The following is a 21,416-nucleotide window of genomic DNA, read 5'->3' on the forward strand; positions in this document are numbered from 1 at the left end:
ATAAAAAGTACCCTCAATAATATATGCGAACGAAAGTATTCAACCAGTGCATATTACCAGTTATCACATATGGCTCACAAACATTGACTTTCACACAGGAGAACATCGACAGGATATCCAAAACACAAAGAGAAATGGAAAGGCAGATGCTGTGTATCGGTCTTAAAAACAGGAAAAGAAACTCATGGATCAGAGAAAACGCAAAGGTGAACGATGTATTAAGACAGAAAACTTAAATGAAACTTCGCCGGCCACACTCTGCGGCAAAAAGATGAAAGATGGAATAAACGGATTCTACACTTACACTGGCGACCATGGGAACAGAAAATAAAAAGAGGAAGACTACAGATGAGTATGAGATGGACGGACGACCTTAAAGAGAACGGCAGGAAAGGACTGGATGCAGATCGCCCAGAATAGAGACCAATGAAGATTAACAGGGGATTATGCCGAGGAATGGACGTTTAAGTCTGATTAGAATTAACACAAAGCAAAATGCACAACAAAGGAAGCATTTGAGAAGTGACTATATTGGAAAATACTTAAATCTTGTGGTCTTATCTGGTCACAAATGAGGAGTGAAGAAGAACCGAGAAGTACTGACCACCATCAAATCTCGAAAGTTAGAATACTCCGGACACATACGACATGAATCCAGATATGTCTTCCTACAAGACATCCTGCAAGGAAAGAAATTTGAAAAGCGAGGTCCAGGAAGAAGAAGAACTTCCTGGTTAAAGAACCTCAGAACCTGGTTCAATAAAACATAATATGGGCCCTTTTTATCGTGTTGCGGCAGATAAGCTAAAGATTGCCATGACGATCGCCAATATTCGTCATGGATAGGCACACCAAGAAGAAGAAAATGCACAAAAACATGATACGGATTAACGCCACTAATCTCAAAAATGGTTAGGAGGTAAACTACATAGTGCAATATAATGAAGCAATATAATTCTAGAGGATATTATAATATTACTAGAAGATAAAAAGTATTAGCATAATTTATTAAAATATTAGTACTTACCGGAATTTGTCCACAATTGTGATTGTTGTGTAGTCAGTTCTGGGGAGCTATTATAATAGGGCATTGTACCCGTGGTGTACGTACCCGAACCCCTCGAATACAACGGACTGCAAATAAACCAAAAATAAAAAAAAATTTATCAAAATTTGGAACATACAAAAATTACACTTTTTGCAAAATTTTTGATACTAAATTTCATGCAAAAAAACCAAAAATCCAAAAATAAAATCAAAATTTGGAATAAAAAAAATTACATTGTTTGGAAAAATTTTATACCAAATTATTAACAGTAGGTCAAAACTGTATTTATTTATTGCTTTTATAAATATCGACCAAAACATATTTTTAAAATAATAATAATTAATGATCCCTAATTATTATGGAAAAACCGAATTGAAAATGCAACGAAATGAAGTCAAGAACCTATCAATAAAAATAACATTAAATATTTTTATGTTAATGTTTTTTTATTTTCAAAAAATCAAAAATTTACAAAAACTGCATACAACTTCTATTTTCGTAACGAAACAGATTAATTTTTATCCAATAATGCCATAAAAAAGTGAAATAATTTAGTTAATACATTTCCGAGTCTAATCTGTCCAAAAAAACTAAATACATACAATTAATCAATTTTCTATTTTTAAATGACTAATACCATTAAACCAAAAAACTCACTTTGGAGATAACAATTTCTTCAAAATACTCATTTACATCTAATCTAATCTAATCAGATATAATATCTACCACCGATAAAAGCTGCTACAAGAATCGACAAAAATCAACAAGAAATTCTAGTAGCATAATCAAAAACAAAGATAAAAACTCACTTGTGCGGAGGCAAAAAATTTAAATCCATAGACCACTGAATGTTCCACTATGTTAGGCTAGACACGAAACACAACACACAATAATTTCAATTTCGCCGTAAGCAGTAATCTTCCACACAGTCTCGACTTACAATGACAACTGTCAACCTACGCGCTAATTGTATTGTAGTAGACGCAGCTTTTGCTCAACTGCGACAGACAGACCCATCTCAGCTTTGGAACGACAGAATGCTTTTAGCCAGGCCAGTCACGTGGTGCGTGACGTACTACGAATCGCGAGGATTCCTGTAATTACGGCCAGGATACGAAGAACTGCAGCCCTCAGGGTTGGGGTAACCATAGTTTTATTGCTTGAATAGGTACAATAATATAATGAGGGTTTTAAGGTAATAAAAGAGGTATATTTTGTCTGTTGTTATAGTCAACATTACAAAATAAAGGACAATAAATTCACTTTCACCTTTTAAATAAAGGACGACAATAATAGCGGTTTTTTGATTGAATATCAATATGATATCTTCTTCTTTTTCTTATGCAATCCACTAATGAATGTTCACGTTCACGTTTGACCATTTTTCTCTATCCCTAGCAGTGTATTAGGTATCCTATGTTTCTTAGCCCTGCCCATCGTTTGACATTACGGAGCCATGGCATTTTCTTCCTGGCCACTCCACTTCTTCCTTCGATCTTGCCTTCAATAATTAAGGTTTGCAGAAATTGGTATCTTTCGTTTCTAATTACGTGCGCCAAGTATGCCGTTTTTCACTGTTTTGTGCATAGCAGTTGTCGTTCTGTACCAGTGGCGCACACGGGGGGTTTGGGGGTTAAAACCCCTCCCAGGGCATATAAAAAAATATAAAGAATAGTAGGAAAATGTAACTTGTCTTTCAGAAACAAAACAAAAAAATTTCGGTGCCCAAGCGAAGCTAGGACAAATAATCCCCGGACGAATAATCCCGGACAAAAAATCTCCACAAATTATCCCTGGACAAAAATCCCCAGACAAAAAATCCTCGGAAAAATAATCCCCGGACAAAAAACCCCGGCCAAATAATTCGCTCAAATTTTTTCAGACAAAATATCTCAACAAAAAAATTACTGACAAAAAATCCCCAACAAATATTTGTTGCCGAATAGTTCTCTAAAAATTTTCCCGTGAATGCAATCGACTCAAATGTTTTTCATCCTCAGTGCGTGAGAGCTATACCAATCGCCATGAAACCGCTTCTCGGCACGAAAATAATGATTATTAGCAATAATAATTAGGCATGAATTGTAATTTCGATTACCAAATTTCGAATTTCAATTCCATGCCGAAAACTTCAAATTTTAAATGGCAAACGAGTGTGAGTTTTTTCAAAAATCGTGGAAGATATGGGGAATGCGCTAAGGCTGTGGGAACCATGTTGTAATTATTCGCTTAAATCTTTTACTCACTCTGCTTTAAATAATTATGTTCAAAACATATTCGTGATGAGAACTGCTGGTCCTGAAAACGATAATCTTGATTTTAATGCAAAAAACCTGTTACTTTTTGTAAATTTAACGTCAAAAGTATTTAGTTATTATCATCAGCAATGGCGTTATAACTTTTCGAGTGTCCTTGCGAGTGGTTTACTATTGCCTTCCATGTGTCGGTCCTGTGCAACTATTTCCCATTGTCTCACTCCCATTTTCTCCAGATCTTATCTGACTGCATCTTTCCACCTTTTTCTAGGCCGTCCTACAGACTTTCTCCCATCTGGCCTCTCCCCGAGCAGCTATGTCTGGTTTGATTTTTGGATAAATTTTTCGCACGGCATATTCTAAGGCGAGGTTAAACAACAATAGGGACAATGGATCTCCCTGTCTCAGTCCAGAATTTATGCAAAAAGCATTTGATATTTCCCCACCTTTTCTAACTTGTGCAAAGAAGTTACTTACACACATTTACGTCCATTGTGTTCCATAGTGTAGGATGATTAACTGAATCATAAGCCTGTTTGAAATCTATAAAGATCTGATGCACATCTTGATTATACTCCCAATCCTTTCAAGCATTTTTGTCTATTAGTAAATATTTGATCAACAACCGGTCTTCCGGGCCTGAAATCACACTGGTAATCACCAACTATTTCTTCGGCGTATGGTAGTAATCTTTTTGGTAATACATAACGAAAAATATTTAGTCATCAGTTTCAATTCACTGCAAGCAACATTTCAGAAACCTGCTTCAAAAGCTTTTAAAAAACTATGTCAAAAACTTGAGTTCTGCGTTTTCATAACAAAGCTAAACATTCTTAATAGCGCAAAAAATTTTCATGGATGCACACAGATAATAGGCAATGTTTTGAACTTAGTTATTCAAGGCAGAATGAGCAAAAGATTTAAGCGAATAATTACAACATGATTCCCACAGAATAGGGATGTTCACAAAAAATTAAAAAGTCAATTCAAACATGTAAAACGATTAAGAAACACCCTAGGAATAATTGTCCAAAATTTCAACAAAACTGAAAAAGCCTTTCTATAAAAAATCTTTATTAGAAATCTAGCATTATTTTAAATTTCAAGAACGCTTCTCTATTGGCCTGACGTCACTAGTTGCATACCACAAGCGCGCGCCATTCTCATAGTGTTACTGTTTACCTGTTTGACGTTTCAGGTCATTTTATTTTGTTCTCTTCTTGTTTTATCAGGGTTAAAGTGGAGTTTTATAGTGAATTTGTTTAGTTTAAAGTGGATAGACTGTTTGTAAGGACATATTTTGGGTTTTACAAAAATAAATAAATAAAATGGAAGAAGGTTTTCAGAAAGCCGATTCGTATAAACTACCGACTGTAGTGTAGATGTAACAATGGTGTATGATTTATTGGCATCTTGTAAAAAAATAAATCTACCACAGCTTTACTGAGTGTATATTCCATATAATTTTCCATGTCTTCTTTAAGCTAAAAAAATAAATGCTTAATACTCCACAAAAAAAAAATAGAGAAAGTTGTATGCATGCATTGTACGCATACGCATGCATATTGTATACATACATTGGCTGGTTATTACTTTACCTTGGTTAGGTGTATTAAAAATATTTTTATTCTTCTTCATGTGCCTTGTCCGTTGTAGACGTTGGCTATCATCATGCCAATTTTATTTTCATTTGAGGCGTTTCTGAATAACTCGATCGATTTTTGTCCAAATCATTGGCGTAAGTTTTTAAGTCATGAGTGTCTTTTCTTCCGGGTCCGCGTTTGCTCTCTATTTTACCTTGCGTTATCAGTTGGAGTATACGATATTTATCATGCCTCATGATATGACCGAAATATTTAAGATTTCGTTTCTTAATTGTAAAAGAGATTTCTTTTTGTTTTCCCATTCGACGCAATACCTGTACGTTGGTGTGGGTCGCCCAGGATATTTTGAGGATACGTGGGTACACCCACATCTCGAATGCCTCTAGCTTTTTCATTACTGTTTCCATTATTGTCCAGGCCTCTGCGCCATATAGCAAGACCAGAAATAATAACATTTTAGCAGCCGGATTTTTAGTGGGAGAGATATTATGTCGCAATGGGTGAAAATATTTCTCATGCATGTTGTTAAATGTTGCTATGTCCTTTTCAACTCTAGATCTTATTTCGGTCGTTTCGTATTTCGAGTTGACAACTGTTCCAAGGTAAAAAATATTTTTGAACTTGGGTATTATACATTTTCATTTCAACCAATCTTTTCACTAAATTATTAATGATTTTAATATAATATAAAGTCATACCTACATCCACATGTAGTTATTTCAAGGTTTACTTTTACTGTACGTATTATTAGAATCCCGTTTTTCGGAATATCCCAGTTTAAGGAATACAAATTTGAGGTCCCGAAACTTTTTCATTTACTCTTTAAGGGGGTAGGTGCAAAATCTTGGTCCAATGCTATTTAAATTCATTCATTTTTTTCGAATCCTGAGAAAACTAATAAGTATTTTTGAAAAATGTAAATGCAGAAAGAACAATTACATTATTACCAAGGGCCGAAAGTCTCTGGAAAACTTCTATAATGTTTATTTTATTAAGTTAGTTCTTTAAGTTAGTTATTTTAAGTTCTAGCTGCAACAAACCATTTCTTTTTCTGTTTTAAATTGGCTGGAACGGTAATAAAAATCTTGTCAGAACTGTTTTTTGATGTATTTACACACCCAGGAACAAAACACCACTTATTTGGCTTTATTTTTAATAATTAAATACGTAAAAAACTGCGCACATTCAAATACACTGAGTAAATAGGTATACAAAACTAGTCGTCGATCAAAGACGTTACGACTGCTGACGTCACAGACCGTAGCCTCGCTGCAGGGTACCGTTTTTCTAGCCTCCAAGAAAATCAACATTATGAACTCATTTATCTTAAAAAATATACATTTTTAAACAGTTTTATGATTGTTACGTTTTTATATACCTTGTAATCTATTGAATTTAACTATATTTAAAAATTAGTGAACATCCCTATTAGCTCATTCTCCCTATTTTCCACGATTTTTGAAAAAACACACTCGTTTGTCATGTAAAATTTGAAGTTTTCGGGCATGTAATTGGAATTCGAAATTTGGTAATCGAAATCACAATAATTCATGCTTAATCTTAATTACTAATCATTATTGTCGTGCAGAAAAGCGGTTTCATGGCCATTGCTATAACTCTTATGCACTGGGGCTTAAAAACATTGGAGTCGATTGCGTTCACGGGAAAAATTTTAGAGAACTATTCGGTAGCAAATATTTCATTCATGGGGATTTTTGGGGGGATATTTTGTCGAAAAAAATTTGTGGGAATTATTTGTCCGGGATTTTTTGTGGGGATTTTCTGACCGGGGATTATTTATCCGGGGATTTGTTGTCTGCGGACTTTTTGTCCAGGGATAATTTGTGTGGATTTTTGTCAGTGGTTATTTGTCCGAACCCCGCCCAAGCCAACCCCCCCTAGAGGAAAATTCTGGGTGCGCCACTGTTCTGTACCAATTCTTCTCAGGATATCTTCATTTGTTAATCTTGCGGTCCAGGGAAGTTTAAGTATTCGTCGATAAATCCACATATCAAATGCCTCTAGCTCTAGCTTATTCATTGTGTTTATTTTTAAAGTCCATCCCTCCATGCCCTATAGGAGCACTGATCATAAAATATATAGCATTTCGTGAATCTATAATAGTCTTAGGTTCAGATCAAAGTTAGAGCTCGTAAAGACGTTTCTAAATTTTATGAATCAGATTCTGGCCCTTTCTATCTGACATTTAATTTCCACATCCGACATCCAGTCTTCATAGGTACAGCCAGGTTCCCAGGTATCTTGATTGTTATATTTATGCTAGTCTGCATTTTGATGTTGACCTAATTGACGGCTGATTATAAGGAACTTAGTCTTTTTTATGTTAATGCTAAGTCACATGTTCTTGCTATGTTCTCCAATATTATTAAGAAGGTTTTGGAGGTATTCTATATTGTCCGCTATCAATATGATATACAGTGTGTCAATTTGAAAAGTTACATATTACCCTCTATAATTTGGTCCCTATAAAAAAACTAAAAATATACAAAAACACGTCACGGTTATTTATGAGGGGGACATTTTGTAGATTCAACTAAATTACATCAACCTTCTAGCGAGGATGGGCACAACCCCCAAATTTTTTAATGGAAAGGGGAGTTGAGTGATACCTCATTTTAAAGGTCGTTCAACTACCACATACTTACATTATATTTCTTTTTAGTCCTTTTGGAAAAATCTTGGACTCCAAATAATTTTGGAATTCTGAACTCGAAAATCTGTAGGGGTTAGGTCCAATGCTATTTAAACGCATTTAAATGCTGTTTAAATGTATTCTTGAAAAATTTAAAATGGAATGAGAGATTACATTATTACCGAGGGCTGAAAGTCCCTGAAAACGTCTATAATGTTTTGAATAAGTTACCGGGTTGAAAAAAAAAAGAAAATTTAGTGTGATTTTTAATTTCAAATATTTTATTCAAAAAAACCTTTTCGTTTATTCTAAGGGACTTTCGGCCATCGGTAATAATGTAATCTTTCATTATGTGTTTAAATTTTTCACAAATATTTATTAGTTTTCTCAAGATTCGAAAAAAATAAATGCATTTAACTAGCATTGGATCAAGATTTTGCGTCTACCCCTTTAATATATCTACGGTTTTACTTGATTTTTTCAAAAATACTCCAAAAAATATTCAAAATACTCCAATACTCCAACAAAAAGTCAATTTGGAGTTCTCTATTTCAATACTCTAAAAAATTTTGGTGTTCTGGAGTTTTGGAGTTCAAGGAAGAGTAGAGAGAAGAAACGGCTTGGGAAGGAACAAGAAATCTTGGCTGAGGAATATCAGAGATTGAAATAACCTCAATGTTGAACAGATATTTCACGTTGCAAAAGATAGAGAAACACATACAGGCAAGATATCAACTAAAATAGCCAAACACGTACAAGAGAAAAGAATAATACCAGCTTTTAGAACAAATAACACTTAGAACAACAAGAGTCAAAAAAGCACTTAACCAGAGGGGTATATAAACTTATACATATATGGTGACTACCCAAAAACTTACATCGGTCAAACTAGTAGAACCTTTAACAAACGTTAAAGGCACAAAAAGGCTTTCAGTGAGAGAGAAAAACAAATTGTACGTAAGAACTTCGCCTTCGAGATCATAATCATTATTTTAATGACCAATTTCAAAATTTCCATATTTAAAGTAAAGGCCTTCTTATGATATCTGTATTAGAATCTATGGAAATTATATTAAAAAATACAGTTAATTCTGAATGACCAACTTGAGACAAACAACTCTCAGGGCCTATTTTACCACTAGGCCCGTGAGGCACCTGCCTCGGGCCCGCATTTTAGTGGGGCCCGGAAAGATCACAAAAAAAAATTAAACAATGTTTAATTATTTAAATATAAATTTTATTTATTGTTAATAACAATTTACATTTCTGGTGCAGCTACATTTCTATTAAATAATTAATACATTTAAAAAAGTTATTAGGTATTATTATTAAATTATATTTAGGGGCCTGACAATTGTGTAGTCGGGCCTCGGGCCCGATTTGAAGTACAATAGGCTCTGACAACTCTACCCTCCTCAACTTATTCAGTCAGGTAAAAACTATAAAATGCAGACGCATATTAAAAATTCATCACTTGAGAAAGACACTCTGCCGAAACAGCTGTAGTGAATTTAATTTGTAATAAAATTTGTAGAAGTATTCAAAACAAAAGTTTTCAGTGTTTAGTTGTTAGATAAAATGAACTTTTATCAAGTAACGGTCGAAACCATCACATATAACTTCAAAAAATGCTTACGATGATAAATTTTCAACTCCCGCTAAGTTATTGGAAAATTGTTTTTTTTTTGTATCTTTCTATATTTTTATAAAAATATAGTCGACCAGGCTGACATTTACAAGAGTATTACAGCAGAGTGCGTTGGTTAAAAGAAAAGAAAGACAGTTTAAGGGAATCGGTACATAGTTTCGGCTCCAATGCTATTTAAATGGGATTCATTTTTTTTCGAATCCTGAGAAAACGAATAAGTATTTTTGAAAAATTTAAACGCAGAATGAAAGATTACGTTCTTACCGAGGGTCGAAAGTCCCTGAAAACTTCTATAATGTTTATTAGTTTATTTATAAGTTAAAGGGGTAAAAAACTAAGAGAAAATGTAGTGTGATTTTAAATTTCAAATATCTCATTCAAAAGAAAATTTTTATTTATTCTAAGGGACTTTCGGCCCTCGATAATAATTTAGTCTTTCATTCTGCGTTTAAATTTTTTTTAAATATTTATTAGTTCTTTCAGGATTCGAAAAAAATGGACACCATGTCCGTGGTGAGATTTTCCAAATCGAACATTCGCTATCTTTGTCATACAACGCACTGAGTCGAATAGAGTATGGTGACAATACAGTGACAATTTTAAATATTTGACATAGCATCGGGAATATTTTGAGTTGTTGATTAAATAATATTGATAGTGTATTTGTTAAATAATCTATTTAAGACGTGAACTTAATAAAAAGTTATTTATTGTTTATTATATTATTTATGGAAGATCCAAGTAGAGAATACACCAGGATATATTCTGTGATCCAAGTATTTTGTTGTTAAAAATGTTCAAAATTGTAAGCGTTCTTCTTTTCTCGATTGAGTATTAGTTTTTGTTGTAAAGTATATAAATTATTACAATCACTGAATACATAGTTAGTGAAAAAATTATCATATTAATTAACTGAATTAATAATTCAAGGAAGTAACAGTTATCCAAGAACATTCAAAAGTCATTTCTTTAAAGTTAATCATGACATTGTCAAGTAATGTTTACATATCCATAACAGTGAGAATTTAACTACAAGTAATTTACCGGGTAAAAACAGAAAAAGTAGGGATAGCCGTAAAATATTTGCGCCTTTACTCTTAAAGTATAAATTTTGAGACAGTACCTACACAATATTGTAGTCAAAAAAATCACGAAGTTTTTTACTGTTTTCACAATTTCGTTGCTTAGGTCAGTAAATTTAAACAATATATTTGTTTATATAATTGCAACGTGATATTACGATTCGATGTTCTTGGCGGAAGGTAAATAATTTCGAAAAAAATCATAAGTAACACAACAGACCTAACCCTTCCTAATAGTTAGACGGAAGTGATATGTTATATAAACACCTGAAGTCAGTTTAGTAGTGCAGTCACTGAACGTGGATATATTATGAGTCATGAGCTATTACCTCCGATTTCGTTGAAATTGATGAGTGGTTAGAGGATACCTCAAAAACAGAATTGACATAATGCCAACTTGAACTTTTACCCTGGGGGGTGAAAATGATTTTATTAAAAATAACTCTATAAATCGATAGAAGAATAAATTCTAAGCAAAATTCTTTAAATATAAAATTATTAAAATAAATCAATAGATAAGTACCTACTTTTTGAGTTATTAAAGATCAAAGATTTTAATTTTTCGTGAAAAAAATGCATGTTAAAGCGGATTTTCATATATAACTCAAAACTGTAAGTTTTTACAAAAAAGTTATTATTATCAAAATTGAAGCTAATAAAAAATCGAATAAATTACTTACTTTCAAAACCTTTTAGTATTAAACCAAAGTGAATTATAGGTAATTAAATGTATTTTTTTCGGCAAGTACACAAATCTAAGTATTCATGCTTAAATAACGGGAAAACGATTCATTGTATAACATATACCCACCAAACAATTGTCAGACTCAAAAATACCTAAGTATCAAAGAAGCTCCAGAAGTAGTTGTTAGTAACAAAATTTATGCTTCAAGAATTTTTACAAAAAAATGGTATTGTTTTTTTAGAATAACTCCGGTAATTTTTAGGATATGAAGTTTATCCAAAAACCATTTAAAAAGTAATTTCAGGGCTATAAAATCGTATTAAATTTAAATTTAAATTTTTTAAGTCCCTTATTTTTTAAAGATAAAAGGTTAAACTCTCACAATAAAATTGAAACTCTTTAAACGTTTCTATCTCGGTTATTTTTTATCCTACAAAAATAAAAAACAAGTAAAATCTTTGCTAATAACAAAAAGTTTCGTCCAGTTTCATTTTTTACGTATATCGAGTATTTTTGGAGTAATTATCCAAAAAAAATTAAAGTACCCCGCACAAACCTTATGGAAATTAGGTCCCAGTGGATTTCGTTCATACTTTGGGAAAATACTCTTTGAAGTATCCTGATAAAAAGTTCTCATGGGCACAACTCAATCGTTTGACGGATCTTCAAGATATAGAGGCACAAACTCGGAAAACTATAAGATTTACTGGGTATTCCAATTCCCTGAGTTACTGGTTATCTGGCAACATGTAGAAGTTTGGATCAAAGAAAAGTACTAGTAGTCTAGGATTTTTTCTTGGCTATCCAATGGCAACCTTTACTTTGACCTTGACCTTCAACGGACGTTATCTTCTAGAGTTTCGAGGGTTTTCGGCATTAATTTGATATAAACAGATTACTCATGGGTTTTTGGGATCGCTAAACACGAATATGCCATCAGAATTGACCTCCGGAGAACGTGGTGGCTAGGGCAACTACAAGAGAGGTCATCTTCTAGAGTTTCGATGGTTTTCGGCATTTAATTGATGCAAATGAATTACTTGCTTTTTGAGGTCGTTAAACACGAATATACCACCAGAACCGACTCCCGGAGCACCTGGTTTCCAAGGTCAATGAAAGAGGCTCCTGGAGTTTCGAGGGTCTTTGGTACTACATTAATGCAAACGGATTAGTTATAGGTTTTTGGGGTGGCTGAACACGAATACGTGATCAGCACAGACACAGGAGCACCTGGTGCCTAAGACAGGTTATCTTCTGGAGTTTCGGAGAAATCAAATGGATTACTCTTAGGTTTTTAACTACAGAAGATAACCTTAAAAAAACCCTCCAATAATTCATTTGCATCAATTAAATGCTGAAAGCCATCGAAACTCTAGAAAATGACGTCCCTTACAGTTGCACTGGTCACCACGTCATCCGGAGGTCAATTCTGATGGCATATTCGTATTTAGCGATTCCAACAACCCATGAGTAGTCTGTTTATATCAATTTAATGCCGAAAACCCTCGAAACTCTAGAAGATGACGTCCGTTGAAGGTCAAGGTCAAAGTAAAGATCGCCGTTGGATAACCAGGAAAAAATCCTAGACTACTAGTACTTTTCTTTGATCCAAACTTCTACATGTTGCCAAATAACCAGTAACTCAGGGAATTGGAATACCCAGTAAATCTTATAATTTTCCGAGTTTGTGCATCTATATCTTGAAATTCCTTCATACGATTGAGTTGTGTCCATGAGAACTTTTTATCAGGATGCTTCAAACAGTGTTTTCCCAAAGTATGAACGAAATCCACTGAGACCTAATTTCCATAAGGGGTGCTTTACGAAAACTTGAAAAAGGACATCGCACACATCTTATGGAAAATATAATGTCACTCAAATTCAATAAAATTTATATGAATATATTCGTTTCAATTTAACGATCAATTCTTATCATTGCGCCAACTCTTAATTTTCAATAATAAGAGCAGAAATTGATATAAATCAATCTGAAATCAAATGGGTAGGTACATAAGTTAGAGAGAGAAAAAATATTTTAAAATACCCAAATTATAGTTAGTTCATAAATCTTCTCGAGCTCTTAAGCATCTTATTATAATAGTTTCACTAATCCGCTTAGGCCGAGCGGGGTTTAAGCTGTTTTGAATAGCACCCAGAGCAATAGTGATTATAACTGACACGTTTATAGACTCCAAAAATGTGATTTCGATAAACTTTAATTGCAATTTGCGCCGTAATTAATCATAATTAAGAGTTGGCGCAATGATAAGAATTGATCGTTAAATTGAAACGAATATATTCATATAAATTTTATTGAATTTGAGTGACATGTTATTTTCCATAAGATGTGTGCGATGTCCTTTTGATTTTTTTAAATAATATTTTTTTGTCAAAAATATGCATTCTAAACCGGTCAAAAAGTTTGAAATCAATACTTATGCTAAAGTAAATAAAGCCCTATATAAGGATTAGTATAAATTTTATTTTTTGTGGAAATGGCGTATGTTTAAACTTTTCAATTTTTCCTAAAAAATCCGAAATCGTATAAAATGCATAGTTTTCCCGTTATATTAAGATTAGAGTACTCTTCGACAAAAATATACATTATACATTCAATTATTTATAACGTTTTGAATTAATAATAAAAGGTTTTTGAAGTGAGAAATTTATTCAACTTTTTATTAGCTTCAACTTTCATAATAATAACTTTTTTGAAAATACTGATAGTTTTTGAGTTATTTATGAAAACTTTAAAACATACATTTTTTTCACGAAAAATTAAAATCTTTGATCCTTAATAATTCAAAAAGTACCTATTGACTTATTTTAATAACTTGATAAGTATAACAAATTTTGCTTAGAATTTGTCCCTCTATCTATTTATGGAGTTTTTAATCAAATCATTTTGAATCCCGAGAAGGGGTTGGCATTCACCCCCAGGGTGGGGGCGGCACCATATTTAAATTGACACCATATCACTTTTGTTCCTTGGGGTATCCTCTAACTCTAACCACTCACCAATTTTCATGAAAATCGATGGAGGTTCAACGAAATCGGAGGTGAATACCTTCAGTGACTGCACTATTTAGATAGTTGTTATAAGCTCTGTCTACCGTGGTTATAAGTATAGAAAACCTAACAAACTGAGGGAACATTTTTACGCCGATTATGTAATCGAATGATTAGTTCAATTTTATTGTAATTAATGCAAGTTCGATACTATCGAAGAAAAATTTGATATCAATGTTTTCAAAATTACTAGGTTATTAGTTTAGAATGATAATTTGACAGCCGCAAATTGTGGTTACAGTGATTTAAATAGCCTTAATTAAAAGACAGTACATAATTAAATATAACATTTATTATAAATTGTATTAAATAATGAGAGAGAATGAGACAGAGGAGAGGAGATCTTCGTACTAAAACAAAAATATATGTATGCATAATAAAATTCTGGCAATTGATAAGACTAGGTTTCAGAGATGCTCCAGATCATTCACTCCCCACACTCTAGCACTCTGATGCCTCAGCAAAGTGTTTACCATAGGTTTGTTCCAACTCGATACAAAACTGTTCTTGAATCTTTACGCGCATGCGCAATAACGAATAATTATGCGCAGTAACACATTTTTCGTTACTACGCATACTCGTAACCGTTCGAGAACGGTTTTGTATCGAGTTGGAACAAACCTCATGTGGGAGTCTCCCACACGAAATCCTATCCCGATCAACGCAGGGCAACGTGAGGCGCTCTTTTCCCGCTTTCTCTAGTGACGTATCTTCGATCTGGGTGTGGCTCCCTCTTCCCCGTTTTTTGGGGTTTGTTAGTATTTTTTGCGGCTTGCGCCAATTGTTAGTATTTTATTGATTTTTTTGGACCGAAGCCTTTTTTTGTGATTTTTGTAGAGCAACCACTACCAGATTCGTTCATGACTCTTACGTTACCATTCTTCCCTGCCCATCTAGGTCTCCCCGAGATTTCCTTCCCATTTGACATGTATGGAACACAAAGGCTGGAATATTGGGTCAGTTTTGTGGCTTAAAAATGGAAAATATTTTGATGTTTAATAAATACTTCGTTTTACATGTCGCACGGTATAGGTAGATAAAAAAATAAAGTATTTTTATTTGGCGGCAATCAAAATACCAGACCAAAGTATTGAATTGAATTCTCCATACACAAAAATATGGAAAATATCAAAAAATTGTTTTTTTATTAAAACGTCTATTATACACCAAAAATTTTTTTCTATGTGTAATACACCAACAAGGAAGTAACATAAAACAAAATAATTGTTTTCGCTTCTAAAATAAATGTTTATAAAAAGTATCATGTTCCACCGTAACAAACGTGCACATCGGGAAAAGAGTATTTAAATCTAGTAAAGGTGAAGCGTTGAGAACACTTGCAATTTATTACCTTTCCTACAAAACTCGTAATACCATTTAAGTTTACTGTTTAAACTTGGAAGGCCATTTAACTCTGGTTATTAATTTTACATTAGCTGGAAAAAAATATTTAACACGTTTTTTCAACGTTTTTATTGAATTTTAATAGTTCACCGCACTGTGCTGGCAACCTCACCTCTCGTCATTATTTCAAAACTAATGAACCCGCGAGTTTTAACTATTAATTATATAATTATTAGGTGGGTCACATATTCATAGATTATGCTGTTGTGTATCACAAATTAAAATAATACACAATTGTTAAGGCTATTCATCCAATGGATCTACGGCCTTTGTAGAGGGCAGATGTCCCGAACTCAGTGCCGGTTTAACCTAACTTCGGGCCCTGGGCACTAGAGATTTAGAGGGCCCCCTTCATTGTTATTCGTTGTCAATTTTTTTAACAAAAAAACACATGCATTAACCTGCATTAACTATAAACGTTTATTATAAAACCCATACTTCTTTAAAAATCTTAAGAAAGATTTTTAAAACAAACGAGAAAAATAGCAAACGTAAAAAATATTCTAAAAATACATTTAATAATATAAAAAAAACAGAAAGTTCTACAGACCAACACATGACAAACAAAAAACATATTCAAAAAAATAGATATATAAGACAAAAATTAGCTCACTTTTTTTCTTGACTAGGCATTAGCAAACTGCCATATTAATACTATCAAAATTCAGTTGCTCCAAATTACACCAAATATTCAAATGTTTATTCAAATTTTGGCATAACGTTATAAAATGAATAATTTCATTATGCAAGTTCTCTTTGGTTTCATCAAGATCTCTTTTTATATTCCTCGCATAAAATATCAATTCACTTTTGGACTTCTTTATTTAGCTTAAAAAAATATCTAACAGCTGATGTAACATCTTTGTAGCATTATATTCTCTTTAAAAGATCTTGAGAAATATTGTGGCATATAACATTAAATAGTTACTTCAATTCTGAATATCTCTTGCCCAATTGCCCCTTTAAAATTGTTTCACTTTCAACTGCTTCATTGAAAAATGTTTTTTTCTTGGTTTTTTGAAGGCAAATTCTATAGAATATGTTTGAGGTTATTGCCTTCACAAAAAAATATTTTTGGCTTCTAGTTTAATTTCGCTTAATTTATTTCTTACATCTCCAACAAAGCTCAAATGTCATTAATTCTGCTCCCATTGACACGTTCAAGTCCACAGTTTCTATCGTTTTGCTTGTAGACCAGTAAGGATCTGTTTTTAGGTGGATGTGAGAGGTGGCATTCAGATTTTTGCGGATAAAGTTAGGCGATAACTTAGTTAATAATAATTGACTTATGCTCCTTCTCAAATATGCCGGGAACATTAATAAAAAAATAAAATATTTAAAAATTTCAAAAAATTTCGTTTTTTTTTCTAATTCTTTTGCTTATAACATAAAAACTATTCATTTTAGAACAAAGTCCTATAGGACTAAAACAAAGATAATTAAATTTTATATCAGATGCGATTGGTTAAAAGTGTCTTAATTTATCACCCTTGCTTCAAAATAGCAATAAATATAAAATAAGGGGGCAAAACAAGCCTGTCTTTATTCAATGATTTTCCATTACTTAGGTTACAGTTGGAACCTTCCTAATTCGCTTAGAAAATGTTTGTAATGTGCTAAAACCGTACACCAAATTTCATTAAAATTGACTTACTAGATTCTGCATAATAATTTTGCAATCTAAACTTTTTTAAAAAAATTAAAATTTTTTAAAATCTTGCACAACAAAAACTAGAACATACAAAGATTTGTAAATTTTTTTACATATAAAGAAGTACTCCACCTATCTAATGCACTTTACAGAATTGAAATCGGATTATTTAAGCAGCCTCAGCAATGTTTTAAAGTTATAAACAATTTTTTGGCTTATAAACAAATTAGTGCTCCTTTATTTAGATGGACTTACCCAAGTTTTTTATGTATTTTGACCCGTAGAACACGAATTTTTTGGGTAACAGTTGATCCGGATGTCGATAAGATTTTTATAAACAAAGAACTTGAGGAATTACATAAAATTGATGTTTCGCAAAATAAAACATTTTTTTGTATTTCTTGGGTAATTCTAAGCAAAAAATGTTCTTACAAGTTTTTTCGTAGGATGCATAGTTTTCGAGATAAACGCGGTGGAACTTTAAAAAAATCGAGAAATTGCAATTTTTGAACGCGAATAACGTTTGATTAAAAAATAAAATAGCAATTCTGCTGACAGCATTTGAAAGTTTAAGTCAAATTATACCTGTTTTGATTATTTGCATTGCTAAAAATTAATTTTTTTATTATTAAACAAAGCTATTTGTTTATAAGCCAAAAAATTGTTTATAAATTTAAAACATTGCTGGGGCCCCTTAAATAATCCGATTTTAATTCTGTAAAGTGTATTAGATAGGTAGAGCACCTCTTTATATGTAAAAAAATTAGCCAACTTCTAAATGGTCTACTTTTTGTTCAGAAAGATTTTAAAAAATTTGAACTTTTTTAAAAACATTTAGATTGCAAATTTATTATGCAAAATTTATTAGGTCGATTTTAATGAAATTTGGTACACGATTTAAGTATGTTACAAAGAATTTCTAGTAAATTACTAAGATTCTAAGTGCCACCAAAGGGGTTAAAAAATATTGAATAACAACAGACTTATTTTGCCCCCTTATTTTGTATTTATTGCTATATTGCAGAAAATGTAATACCTTAAGACATTTTTTACCAGTCGTGTATCATACAAAATTCAATTATATTTATTTTATTTCTCTACGACTTTGTTCCAAAACGAATCGTTTTAAAGTTATAAGCAAAGAAAGCAGAAAAAAATCGATGTTTTTCGAAATTTTTAAATATTTTAATTTTTTTATTAATGTTCCGGGCATATTTGAGAAGGAGCATAAGTCAATTATTATTACTGAAGGTGTCACCTAACTTTATCTGCAAAAATCCGAATGCCACCTCTCACATCCAAAAATAGACGTTTTTTCGCAGATCCTTACTGGTCTATTGTTGCATTCACTCGTTTTAAAATCCTTGGCCAAATCAGTGTCGATAGAGTATCCAAGTTAACCTGTCTCAAAGGTATCCATTTTATTATGCAGTGCCTTGGCTTCACTTCTAACTGCTGATTTTCTGTCTCTATTTTTGATCCGCAGTTTTTCAGTAAAGCATTTACAGCGTCAAAAGTTTCTACATGTTTTGTTTTCATCGCAACGCTTTTTTCGCATTCCGCTGTAAATGCTGAGCTAAGAAGTTGTCAAAAGCAAAGTATACAAGGCAACTTAGTAATTTCCCTTATGACGACTCGTTAAATTCTCATGGGATCAACGAAAAGCTAGTCCTTGAGAAGCAAGTAATTTAATGGTGACAACAACTCTTCTTAGGACCTTTACTCAATAGTCAGCTTCGCGTTCTACTTGCTCTTTCAAGCCAGCGTCTATAACTCAAATTTAACTGATGATCCATCTAACTCCAACTGATGATCTTGTTATTATAGAGTTCAGATAAAATTTACTTTCTTCGTAAGATTTGAGTAAACTATTCAAATATTTCCAGTGGGTAAAGTAAATCCAAAATCAGTTAAACTATTTTTTTCAATTGAAAATAATTTGCACGGGTAACAATAAACAGCTTTAACACTTCTCCTTGCCTCCATTGGGTTTTACTCTATAAGAGTTGCTTTCATTTAATCTTCTATAATAAGCTTTGTCTCCAGCTTCATACATTTTTTTTACAATTTTCTAAGGAATCGCTCTTTGGTTTAAAAGTTGTCACATTTCTTATTTATCAGTCTTAAAATCAGACCATATCGAAATCGCAGGTATTTCGTAATCTTTTTCTATATTTAAAAAAATAATGGTCCTCTATTATTTAGCGGACTTTAATTTGTTATTAAAAAAAGGAAGGGTCCCTACGGGCCCCTTCGGGACCCAGGCTCCTGGGCGCCCGCTCCAAGCGCCCAATGGATAAAACGGCACTGCTTGAACTGGGTTCTTTTAATCGTCTAGACTCGACGGAGCTATCCCCTTACGCCTAACTCCCATTTAAATTTTGGTCCATGTCCTAAACATCCCATTTCTAAAATTTGCTGATCTACACGATCTTCCCGGTTCTCCCTCTTCAGTCCTGACAACCCCCGGAGGGTGCATAATGGTCATCGTGATGTCATGTATTGTACGCCTCCAAAGATCTGTCTCTGGTCATTTATTTTAATTCATGCACATTGTTTTATGCATACCCTGTAGTTTGGTCGATCCATCTTGTTGGGCTCTTCTTCATAATATTCGGCCTTCTACATTTGCTACGTAATAAATCTTTCCATATGTTTACTGTGCTTGCTATCATAACATGTCCAAAGTATTTTAATTGTTTGATTTTTGTTTGTTTAATATTTTGGCCATCTTTCCTACGGCGGCTTTTGCTAGATCACATCTATGTTTTATTTCTTCCTGTAGTGATCCTGTTTGTGATCGTGGTGGGAAACTACGTAATGTAATGTTAATTTATACGTTTATATCGATAATTTCCACCTCTACAAGTTGCATCTCTTTTTACTGCACAATGTATTATGTCTTCCATCTTTTGCGTTAAAGGGGTGATACACACGCGAGTAAGTACGCGAACTTATGGCTCGATGACCTTTTTCGCGCGTGTATCACAGCAAGTACGCGTACTTTAAGTCCGCCGAGTAAGTACGCCGTCGATCCAACAAGTTTGAAATCTTACTCGTAACCCGTACGTGTATCACCGCCACGAGCCGCGAGCCTCTAGCCATCATGTTATTGCATTTAAAAGTTACCCTTATATTTTCACTAATTAAGCAAATTGCCTAGAAATAATTCAATCTTTTATTGTTGAAAGGAGACAAGTTACATCTAGAAATAATTCAATCTTTTATTGTTGAAAGGAGACAAGTTACATTTTATAAGTTTTGAGAAAACTGTAAAACACTATTTTAAGCTATACTAAATTATTTTTGATTATTTGTTTTTGAGTAAACCTAATTATTTATAGGCTGTCTTATCCTCCTGATGAAAATATTACCCTCTTATCTATGATTTTTTTTGTTACCCACTCTTCTCGATTTCGTCTTTTTTTATTAGTATTAGTAATTAGTTGCAGGGCCGCGCCGTCCATAAGGGCGAAGAGGGGCGGTGCCCTCCGGCGCCGTATTGAAAAGGCGCCGGTAGGTGCCGAACAAAATTTTTTTGACAATACCGAAATTACCAGATTTTTTTTATTACCAGAAACAATAATCAAAAGTAATGACATTGACTAAGGGGCCGTTCAACGTAACGTAGGTTGGGGGGAGAGGGGTCAAAAATCTTCAAAAATTGCGTTACGTAATACTTGAACGCCCCCTAATAGGACAAGAAGGATTTTACCCACTGGTAAAATCAAACCAGAAATTTAGCAATATTTTATTGTAAAATTGAAAACTTACCAATCGTAGGTAAATTAAATAAGCAGCTAGTATTAATATTATCCCATAAGTGTACGAAACCTTATTCATCTCATTAATCTGAACTATATGTTTGTTCTCTGATACTGTAATCGTTGTTTTTTGTAAATAACGAAGAAGTGATTCAAGCACTTCAAGAATAAAGAAAGGAAAAGCAGTTGGAAAAGATAATATTTCTGGGGAATTGTGGAGAGCATTACGAGAGACAGGAATAAGGTGGCTAACAGGTTTATTTAATAGAATTAGAGAAGTTGGACAAATGCCAGACGAATGGAGAAACAGTATATTAGTACATGTTTACAAAAACAAGGGAGACGTGCAACAATGTACAAACTACAGGACTATAAAACTACTTAGTCACACCATGAAAATATGGGGGAGAGTAATAATTGATAGACTGATACGTGTAGAAACCGAAATATGCGATTATCAGTTTGGGTTTATGCAAGGCAGATCAACAACAGATGCAATTTTCATTATAAGGCAACTGGTGGAAAAATACAGGAATAAAGAAACAAACGCTTA

General features: G+C 33.0%; 1 protein-coding gene across 2 annotated transcripts in view; it reads right to left on the reverse strand.

Moving 5' to 3' along the window:
• LOC114348551 (transcription factor GATA-4-like) overlaps positions 1-21,416 on the reverse strand; it is a 441,119-nt gene that overhangs the window by 163,457 nt on the left and 256,246 nt on the right. For both annotated transcript variants that reach the window (XM_028299099.2, XM_028299104.2), the window contains exon 4: positions 1,028-1,134. In XM_028299099.2, coding sequence (XP_028154900.1) covers positions 1,028-1,134 — 107 coding nt within the window. The remainder of the gene's footprint in view (positions 1-1,027; positions 1,135-21,416) is intronic.

This window comes from Diabrotica virgifera, chromosome 2 (genome assembly GCF_917563875.1).
Source record: "Diabrotica virgifera virgifera chromosome 2, PGI_DIABVI_V3a".
NCBI classification, from domain to species: Eukaryota; Metazoa; Arthropoda; class Insecta; order Coleoptera; family Chrysomelidae; genus Diabrotica; species Diabrotica virgifera.